This window comes from Phodopus roborovskii, unplaced genomic scaffold (genome assembly GCF_943737965.1).
Source record: "Phodopus roborovskii unplaced genomic scaffold, PHOROB, whole genome shotgun sequence".
Lineage (NCBI taxonomy): Eukaryota > Metazoa > Chordata > Mammalia > Rodentia > Cricetidae > Phodopus > Phodopus roborovskii.
Genome location: NW_026126470.1, coordinates 4,032,660 through 4,044,050, shown reverse-complemented (window position 1 = coordinate 4,044,050; position 11,391 = coordinate 4,032,660). Strand labels below are relative to the sequence as shown.

General features: G+C 36.7%; 1 protein-coding gene across 1 annotated transcript in view; it reads left to right on the top strand.

Annotated features, from left to right (window-relative positions):
* Nucleotides 1-6,455: 6,455 nt before the first annotated feature.
* Nucleotides 6,456-11,391, top strand: part of Epha6 (EPH receptor A6) — a 769,688-nt gene continuing 764,752 nt past the window's right edge. The window contains exon 1 of the mRNA XM_051191720.1: nucleotides 6,456-6,932. Within this exon, the coding sequence (XP_051047677.1) occupies nucleotides 6,548-6,932 (385 nt within the window). The 5' untranslated portion in view covers nucleotides 6,456-6,547. The remainder of the gene's footprint in view (nucleotides 6,933-11,391) is intronic.

Sequence of the window (11,391 nt, the reverse complement as noted above, 5' to 3'; positions counted from 1 at the left end):
ACTCTTGATGTAGATATGTTCATCTTCTTGGGACTATTCCAAGACCACTTCCCCACATCAAATACTGTATCAAGGCTACACAATTGCCGATTATGCAACTAGATTCAAATAAGTTACATATAATGCTAGCCACAAAATAATTTGATACATTATGTTGAAACGTTTTCGTGATAACATGCAAATTTATTCCATGCAAATTTTTCCACTTTATGGGTAACAAGTTCTTTAGTTTATCTTTCCTGCTCAGAATGACCAGCTGTGTCAAACAACTTTGTTTCCATTAAATAAATTAAATACAATTAATTAGCATTTTTAAAATGTCAAACAGGCAAAGATTTTTGAACAAAGGAAAACAAACCTTAAATAAATGCCTTTAGAATTAAATACATGTGATTTACTTTCATTGTAAGAAATATAGTAGGGATTCTGCTCTTAGTTTATCTTCAAGTATTCAAATAGAAATTTAATAAAATATACCTTCGCTTTGTCTTATGATTTCCCTACATGGAGATGCTCTGTGCATGGCCACAAAAACAATAAAGAATATTACATAAACATAAGTTTATTACCAATCTTATCATTTCAATAACAGTTATCCAATATACATTTCAGTTAATTTTTGTATTACAATGCATACAAGTTTTTGTTATAATGAACCCAAGACAGACATTATATTAGATAAAGAGATGTGATCTTTAAGTTTGTCTGATAAGAACTTTGATTTTAAAGTCCTCATCAGGGAATATTTCTGATTATTTTGGTCAACAATGTTCATATTTATATTTCTGAGACTCTGCATGCTTTCTTGCACATTAAGTTTGGAGAGCTAAAAAGGAAATCTTAAGTCTCAGTGTTATATTCCATATGACCTATGGCACGCTACTGACATTTGAATGTGCATACTATGCGAATATTATGTGAAGAATTTCATACTACTTTAACCATAATGCATCTTTACATCTGTCTAGTAGGTCATTTTCCACGGAATGTATCAGTAAATATTCATAATGACGAATTGCTAAATGCTTTGTAGAATGACTATGTCACTCATTTGACACACAGGGGTTTTCGTATTACTTCCTAGCTTTGCACTGATATGTAATTTTCCAAAGGACATTACAAATGTTCAAAAGCATTTTCACAGAAACAAAATTTGTAAAGTAAGGATGTGCTTATTTTGAGATAGCCCTCACTAGCACAGGTTAGCCAATAACTCACTGTTTTGCATGGATGAGGCCTTAAATGAACAACAGTCTCACCTCAGCCAGTAAAATATAGAATTACAAGTGTAAACCATCAAGCCCAGATTTGATATGTGCTTAAATACCAATTATGTCTCACCATTTGGAAAATTTAAAGTTTTATAGATTTTTTAAGAATAATTCAATAATTCTACCTGCATATCTACTAGCACAAAACAAAATAATAGAAAACAGTATTTGAGTGTCGCTTTTCTATTATTTAATGATTATTTAAAAACTTCTAGTACTAACAATTTAGTTCATAGAACATTGTAAATTACTGTATATACATAATACATACTATGTACATCTGTCTATCTGGAATCATCATAAGAATAGTCTTTGCTCACCCTAATAAAAGCTCACAATAAGATACATTTGTGCTTTAGTGCTAAAATCCATAATATTAGAAGCATAATAAATAAAGTTCAAAGTATTTGAAGTTAGGCTTTGATATCCTTCTATAGGTTAATATAAAATTCCTACATTGATAAAGCAAGAAACCACAGGCATTAGGTAGATTTATATTAGTATGTTGACATTATCAAAGACTATGCTATACTTATTTAATTTATTTTATATCATGCCTTGAAATATATAAACAACAGGACATATATTTGGGCTTACTCTTTAATGCAATGTTTTTATCCTGTATAAAAAAAATGGGGAAGTTCTTTGCCCACTGAAAAGAGGTACATAATTTCTAAGCAAAGAAACTCAGAGTAGCTGTATTTGAATTTGTAGATTTGTTTTTACATTACCTGTTGAATTTTACTTATGCTTTTTGTACAATAAATAATATACAGGTCAATCTTTTCCTTAATTCAGATATTAAAGTTGATACCATGAAATATTATTACTGTCCACAGCATGTCACTGACTTTGGTATCAGGAAAAAGGTTCAGGCAGTTGTGTATAACTGCAGTGCAAACTTAATCCTTTAAGACCTGATGTTTCATGATATCTTTGAGCATCAGAGATCTTTATTTGTGTTTCTTCTTTCTTGACCTTAGAGAATGCAAATTACTTCTGTAAATGGATTAATTTACTTTTCTGCCAGAATAATATACTTGAGACTTTCTCCATGCTTGAAACATGCTGAGTATTAAACAATGTAATCCTTGTTTTTCCTCAAAGGATTTAATTGCAGGTTAAATCTCCACTCTTATCATCATTTTACAAAGCCCATAGCATTCAATAGTGTTTTCTCTACTCTAAGTGACTAGTTGGGCTGGATTTTTGTGTCATATATCTTTCACTTAATAAAATTTTAATCATTTCTTACCTGAAACCAGATCACATATATCTTGGAGAACAATGTTCTGAAACAGTACAAAAGAATTCTGAACAATATAGCTCTGAAAAATGGAACATGAATGCCTTTATGAATATGGGTATGATTCAAACAGACAAGTGCAGGTAAATCTACATGAATATTGCATCTGGTTCTTTGAGTGGCTTATAATTTTGAAACTGTCACATGCCAGCAAATATGACAATACAGCTAAAAAAAACAAAATGGAATTGTGTCTCTGCTTAGCAAAGACACACACACACACACACACACACACACACACACACACACACACACACACACACACACACACATATATATATATATATATATATATATATATATTTATATATTATATCCCCTCTCTCTACTCCTCCTTGTTCCACTCCATCATCTACCCTCCCATTTTGATCCACCCATTTTTGGTCTCATTAGAAAACAAGTTTCTAAGAGATGATGCCAAAAATAAAATATAAGCAGCTAAAACAAAAGTCATCACATTGAAGTTGGAAAAAGCAAACCAGCACAACAAAAAGAGCCCAAAAATAGGCATAAGAATCAGAGACCCATTTGTTTTCACACTCAGGAATCTCATAAAAACACTAAGCCGAAAGCCATTATATATACAAGTAGGACTAGGTGCAGAGCTCTGCACGTACTGTGCATGCTGCCCCAGTCTCTATGAGTTCATATGAACTTTGCTCATGCTGACTGATAGGGCATTGGCCTCTTGGTGTCTTCCATCCCCTTTGCCTCTCATACTCGGCCCCTTCTCCCACAGGGCTCCGGAACCCTCAGGGGAAGTAATTGATGGAGACATCCCATTTAGTTTATGGCTGAATGTCCCAAGGAAGTTTAGTCAACAAATTAGTTTTATTCATACAAAATAGTTTACACTTGTCCCTGGGTTAAGAAAAGAGAACATATAAAAAATGTAGAATATATATACGTATATATATATATGGGATATATGTGGCCAAATTATTTTATTGATTGATGTTAGGAGTTAACAACTAATGTATATTTGTCCTACCTGAATAAAGTACTTGAGATTGACTATGACCAATGGACATCATAATTTAATTCATTGTTGAGATTTTTAAAGCTAAAATTAGGAGGACTAGGCAGTATATGGGGCCTCTAGTTGTGGATCAGTATTTATCCCTAGTATACGAATAGACTTTGGGAACCCATCCCACATAGAAGGATACTCTCTTGGCCTAGACACATGGAGGAGGACCTAGGCCCTGCTCCAAATGATATGGCAGACTTTGAAGATTTCCTTGTCTTCTAAAAATGCAAGAAACAGTATCAAAGCATTTTTAAACATATGACACCTGCTTTAATATGGAGAAAATATTGTCACTATTTTTTATTCTTAAGAAGTCTCAACCAGTAAGACAGCCATCATCTGCATAGGTGATATATGTTATGTGAAGGTCTGCCACGGCATACTTAAAAAATAGAAGAGGAGCTAAGCAGTTGGTACAGCAGAGGGAAGCTCAGTATAATCAAGTGTTAGAGCTGCTGTGAAGTTTATGTTTCAGACATCACATTCTGCTGTGAAATCGAGCATGAGTCTTGGGAAATGACCCACCGCTTTGTTTCTGTTTGTTATCCCCTTCATTTTCTTTCCATTAGAATCACTCCCTCCTAATATGCTTTTAAGTATAGCTTCCGACTGTTTCATTGTTTAAAATAAATTGTTTCAAATTTAAGATTTAAATAAAGCATGAAAACTTGAGTTTAAATGTTCATTTTTTAAATGTGATGCTGAAATTATGTTAATTATTTTCCGCTGAGAATACGTTAAAAAAAGGAATTATTATATACAATCGAACCACCAGCATAGTCATTAAGCACTCCGAAATGATTACTTAGACAGAATGTCTTGTGGTGTACTCATGTTGATTTTTATTTTACACCTGAGTTAGTAAACTAAATTGAATTTGCTCATTAGTCAGTATCACTAATACTGGTAAAATGAGTAGCAAAATCAGATTTCACCACTGTAAACACTAATACACGAACTCCATCTTTGATGATGTGATTTGCATACATTTAAATTGGCGTGGACATCTTTGAAAAGCTATGTATGAATTCATAACGAGTGTGAAAGTAGCCACCAATTAGAAAGCTCCATCACACTTGCATGTTACATTTTTCTCCATGAGAGCAGCTCTTAGATTCTGGGCGTCCCTTGCTCCCCTCTTTTTCCTTTTGATTGACTGTAAGGCATGGACTGAAATCCCTTAACTAAGGTGCAAGCCATAAACAATACCGAGCAGCATCAGAATGCCTGGAAACACTGCTTCATTTCCAGGATTTTCCATAAAACATTGACCCTTTCGTCTCAGCCTACTCCTTTTAAGGTTCCCAAAACAACCATCCCCGACCTGAACCCGTCTGCCCACTTTGAAAATATCCCCTCTGTGCTATAGAAATTCACTTCACTTTTCTCCGGTGTCATCAATAATCCTTTCCTAGTGCCTTTTGAAATTTTTTTTTTCTTCAAATCCCCATTCACAACCGATAATCTTAGTTCCTTCAATAAAGAAAACAATAACGACATTAACCGATGCGTTACAGAAATTACCACGCCAGTGATAAAGTCCCACACTGAGACCCAACAAACACTGTGTAAGTTTAGCCTGAATGCATCCTTCTGCCTTTTCACAGGTTTAGCAAGCTCTTCCACCTGCCAGCAGTGAGGGAATTTTAATTTTTGTTGTCTACTAACCCCCTCTAGCGCCGAATTGGCTGCACCAGAGCCAAAGCAGCTGCCAGATCACGGGGCTCTCACCGAGCTCAGCAGCGCTCTAGGGCACTGCCCTCGGCGCACCGGTCTCGGCAGGCAGCAGGGCGACAGCTGGGAGACTGCAGGTCTCCTTCCGTTCAGCTAGTCCTGTTCCTCGTCCCAGGGTGGGGCCCCACCAAGTAGGCAGTGCACCGACTAAGAAGCGCCTGGACCTGGGAGGCAGCGGGTGTTGAAAAGGGGCTTCTCGTGGAGAGCGCACAGCCGTAGCGCGCGCATTGCCTTGGACTTGGCCACGCAAAGCTCAGCCCTTGAGCAGCTCTCAGCGCACAGCCCGACGCTGAACAGTGGGCTGTCGAGGCCATCGGAAGCCAGGCACCAAAGCTGTCACGACGATGCTGGTGACCTCCCTGGCGAAGTCACCACCTTATGGCGACGTAAAGACCTAGGGGAGCCAAGGTGCCAGGCACCAGTCGACTCTCAGCCTGCAGTGACTTCTCTCTATTGCTTCTTCTATCCCTATGCTTTCCAAGGACTCCGAACCTGAAGGGAAAGGTGGCCAGATAGCTTTCTGGTTCGCTCTGGTGGCCAAGTTTAGGAGGCTGGCACTCGGACACTTCAGAGCTGACCACTGCCATCGTCAAGCTGTGCCCAGGGAGCTGACCTGCAACCCTCACCCTTTGCCGCGGCAGAAATGTGGAGAAAGGGAAGGTGGTGTTCAGCGCTGACAGTCTATCATTACATGGGGGAGGAGGGATACAAGTGTTTGGGGGACTAAGGAGCTTCAGTGATACCCAGTAAGTAAGCCGCTGCCACGGCCGTGGGGAGGCGCCGACGCCCCCTAATCCGTGGCATCCACGACTGGGTATTCAGACCAGGTCACTTAGTCAAGAGGCTGAGCGCTCAAGTCCACTGCTCCTTGGGACCACTCTAGAGCCCTCGGAACAGCATTGCCTGGTTCTCTAGACAGCAGCCACATGAAAGTTCTGGTCCCTCAGGCTACCCTTGCTATTTGCTGTGCCCCCTCTGCTCTGGGCTCTGCAAGTGCCAGATTGGGTTCAGAGAGACGTGCTTGGGTCCCCAGAACTGCACCTTCACTATACGCCTGGACATCCCTACCAACCCCCAGTACCTTCCTTCAGGCATCCTCCCCCTTCCTCCATCCCCTCCCCCAAACTACAGCCTGAGCTCGCTCTTGCGCGCGCGCTCTCTGGGGCCCAAGTGACTAGTCCTCGCTCGAGCGGGACACGGCTGTGGATGCAATTCCCCTCGCCTCCAGCCGCCAGGAGCTCCCAGGCGGCGCACGCAGCATCATCCTCTGAAGCAGCTGCTCCTGCACCTGGACAGCCTGGACCCTCGTGCCCTGCTCACGGGGCCTCGCGCCGGAGGCGCCCCAGGACTTCCCCTGCGGGCCGGGTGGAGGAGGAAGAGGAGGAGGAAGAAGAAGAGAGCTTGGACGAGGACCCCTACCCTACTAGGAATACCTGGCCGCGATACTGCCACTTTTTTATAAGGGGGAAAAGGAGAGAGCCAGCAAGAGCCATGGGGGGCAGCGAAGTCCGGGAATTTCTTTTGCAATTTGGTTTCTTCTTGCCCCTGCTGACAGCTTGGACAGGCGACTGCAGTCATGTCTCCAACCAAGGTAAGGGACAAAATGAAGGGCTGGAGGAGGGTGCCTTGGGAGTGAGTACTCTTGTCCACTATTGCAGGTAACTTTGTCCCTTGGTCAGCTCCTCTGGACTTGCCACACTATGATGTCTAAGATGTTTCCTAACCAGACAGCCCTGATTACATTGCTGACCCTGAAGCGCTCATCCCTTCCAGCTCTAGAATTCTTTCCCATATATGAGCATCCTGGGCACATGGGTTCCTTCCTGGCAGAGTTGCCTGATTGCTCCCCGTTGCGCAGTCTCCACTGGAGGTCAACCTTCATGGCACAGACCTAATTGCTTGTTGGAGAACCTTTCACCAAACAGCAATGTGTGGATTCTCCTCCATAGCTTCTTGAAAGGTCATGACTCGAGCTGTACCCTATACACCTGTAACCAATCATCAGCCTGTTTTCTCCAGTAACTGCTGATCGACCTTACTCAGTATTAGTTTCTGAACTCTGTCTGCAATTCACTTCAAATTATTCCTACAAAAGATGTTCACATGCCTGTGTTGTTGTTTCTAATTCTGAGAGAACTGGGCAGACAAGTGTTAAGTCTGAAATTCCAAGTTATGAATATCTTATTCATAAAGTCTAGATTTTTACAGGACTTTTACCAGTGGGTAGTGAAAAAGTGAACGCGAATGCTGTGTGTGTGGAGAAATGATGGAAAGCATTTAAATATTTGAGTATTTTCTTTCCTTTACTCAGTCTTAATGAAACATATATCTTTGTATTTCTGCTATGAATGTTACAGATATAGAAAAATATCGCCTACATGTTGTAAATTGCTTTCACACTCAGTATCAAACAACCATAAAAGTTTTCTCTCGGTAACTGGCCCGGTGCTCTCACTGATATGGTGAGGATTTTCAATATGTCACCTGTTAGCCGACAGTCTACCCAGACTTCAAATCTAATGCAGTTTGACCAATTATATCTGCCATTTAACGTGTAAGATATGCATAATGGTCTAGAGAACATTTTCTGAAAGTACAAATAGAGGTCAGATGAGAGTGTGTACTTTGTGTTTGATAGGTAGGAGGTTGAAAGAGAAGGCACGCCAAATAACAAAGCCTTACTTTTGTCATAATTGTGTATGTGGTCCTATTATTTTATCTAGAAAGGAAACAGTCATTCAGAAACAATTCACATGTTCCAGTTTATAAACAACAGTATTGATATGTTTTATGGTTTTATTCCGACAAAATTAAAAATATTTATTATTTGGAAAATGCATATTATTCCTGTGACTTTGACATGTCACAAATGTGACAGCTATAATGCCATAGTCTTTCACAGGGGTATAGCTTCAGACTGCATCCCTCATTGGCCTTTATGGATTATTGGAATTAAGTGCCCACGCATAGTTTAGGTAACTTTAATGGAAATAAAAGAAAATTGTTGAAAATAACATGGGGTTATTTACTTGAACTTTTATTTGGAAGGAAAATAATTTGTTTTTAAATGAGGAAATCATATATATATATATATATATATATATATATATATATATTCTCTACTAATACTATGGGAATTAAAAGAGTGTGCAGTTTGAGACTCATGCTCAATACAAAGTTTGAAGTGATTCTGTTCCAAATTTTCCTAGATTGTTCATATGTGTAGTTCCTGTGTAAGTTATCACCAATACTAGGCCTTGGCTTTCTTCAGTCATATAAAACACATATGAACAGCCCCCAACTAAAGTACCATTCTATTAAAGCATGCCATGGTAACATATGGCTTAACAAATATTTATATCAAATGTCAGAGAGTAGCAGAGGTATTTCCTAACCTCTTAGAGTAATTTCAATTTCTCCTTTCTCTTAATGACTCTCTCATTGTTTTTAACGATTTTGTTTTGTTTTCTGGGTTTTTTTTTTTTTTTGGTCAAGAGTAAAGAGGAAACATCTGAACCTTATTTTTTGCTTCAACTAGCTTAACTTAGTGCTTCAAAATATTTTCCACCTATCACATCAACTAAGAAGGTCCATTAAATATCACCGAATACAACTTAACTTGAATTTGTTTAATATACTAATAATGCAAGTATAAACTTAATAGTACCCAAAGATAAAGTTGGATAAAACTGGATTTGTTCTCCAATACAAAGTTACAAATTATGATCAGATTTTTCATCAGTAATAAATGCTTATTTGTAATACTGTGATAAGTGGTTTTTCCCTAACAAAATTAGAAAATACTAAAATAATCAGACAAATGAATAAGACATTATTACATTTCTATAGATTACTCTTGAGAATATTTAGAAAAAGTTTCTAAATTTGTAATTTCATATACAGCAAACTGAGCACTAGTGTTTGTCTATCTCAAATATGGACTGTACAGAATTATAAGAACAGCAAAGAAATATTCAAATAAAATTTGCATTTAATTGTAATATATGTAAAAATAAATGTCAGAGATGTGATTAATACTTAGTATTTAGAAGATGTTTTTCATATTGCTCATAATTTTATTAATTCTTTGAAACTTGCTATATTATAAAGAAGAAATTTTCATTTTTCTATAACTTTCCCTCATGACTAAGGACATTTACAAAATGAAATGTCATTGCTCTGTGTCTATTTTTGTCAAATGATCATATATAAAATCCTTCATGGCTGAATAAACCACATTCACTCTCTGACCTCCTATCCAACCCCCAATATTCCATACTAAACAGAGTCAGATAATGATGCTGAGAAGAAGTGAGCTACCTCCCTCTTAAGATGGACTAAGGGGAACCTCACTATAGACAAGACTTCTAATTGTTGAACTGGCTCTGAAGCTATGTGTTGTAAAGACAAAGTAAATAACACTGACTCTTTCTATTACCCTATGCTCTTTGAATCAATATGAAAGTAATGATGCTTCCCATATCACTTCATCTGGTTAAGTAGAAAAACAATTTCTGCTAGACTGACTACCATATGCAATTATTTTCCCTTGTATTTAGAAAATTCACAGTATTATTGACATATTGGTAATTTTTTTTAAAATTCATATTTTAATCTCTGAAAATATACAACCTTGCTTTTCCTTACTAGTGTATCAAAAACTGAGTCTTACTTCATGTGTAAATTAACCAAATGTAACAATCACAGTGATTACTGGACACTAGGGATCTATTTATTGAAGGATTACTCTGAATTAGTTGATACATCACTTAGGGTGCTCATGCTTATTAAAAACAATCAATTGCATATGAAATAATTCATTAAGAAACTTGTGTGGCTAGATGCTAGATGAAGCAGTGAATATGTTTTATTAACACTCTTGTGTGATATGACTTCTTACCAGGAAATACTGGGTAAACACAAAAGTAAGGTAGGCATGGTATTAGAGATTTTGTTTATTTATTGATTTGGATAAAATGATGGCAAGAAATCTGAAGTTGTATGTAAATATAAGTAAGCATGTTAAAACCAACAAACAAAAAAATAGCTGCCTAAAAATCAATAATCTATAATTAGTTGCCCTGTCACTAACATCATTCATAAATTGTTAAACAGAAGAAAATAGTTAACACATATATTTTAGTTAGGATAATTAGATAATTTACTAACAATATTGCCCAAAGACACTTCATAATTTTTTCACATTATTTTCACAGATAAACTCTTGATAGGTTTAGGGATGTTTGAGATTATTTTCACATGTCTTCTTGGTAGCTAAAACTATATGTAAAACCTGAAAATTGATTATAAATATGATTTTAAATTTTGGAATCATTAGAGGTAACACCAAATAAAGCAATAAAGTATTTTTTACTGATTCCAAAGTGTTCTTCAGATTCTATATATCACTTGCTCTAAATTATGAATAAACTATATCTGAAAATCTTATTGTACAATAATAGTAACATGTTCACTAAAATTATGTTCTTTCAACTAGAAGTAATATAAATAAAATCATTAAAAACTAAAATAAATCATTATTTAAATACATTTTGTTGATTTTCTAATGGAAAAATGTTAAAGATACAAAAGAAGATATAATATATAAGGTTGTTGAGTATAAGACATTTTGTAACAAATCTTGTATTTGTCTACAAAAAATTCTGTTGCACAATGTTTTGTAGTTTTCTACAAACTTTTTTTTTGTTTTTCCACAACCACAACAACCACTTTCCTGTTCTCCCACACAAGTTGCAAATAGAAAAAATGTTCTACTTAAAATATATTGCAACATTTACAGAAGTCTCCTTCCTTTGTCTTAAAATTTCTTGACAGTCTAACCGTAGATATCAATATACACAGTTAAGGAATGAAAATTGTGTTCATCTTTCCATACATTGCTAATCAAGTAATTAAATAAAAATATTAAATTAGTAACATGTCTATAACAATCAAATTCAACATTGGTATATACCCCAATATTTCCTTAAAATTGAAAATACATTGCTGTTATCACTGCCTTATCTTGAGTATTGTTTATAGAATGTAAA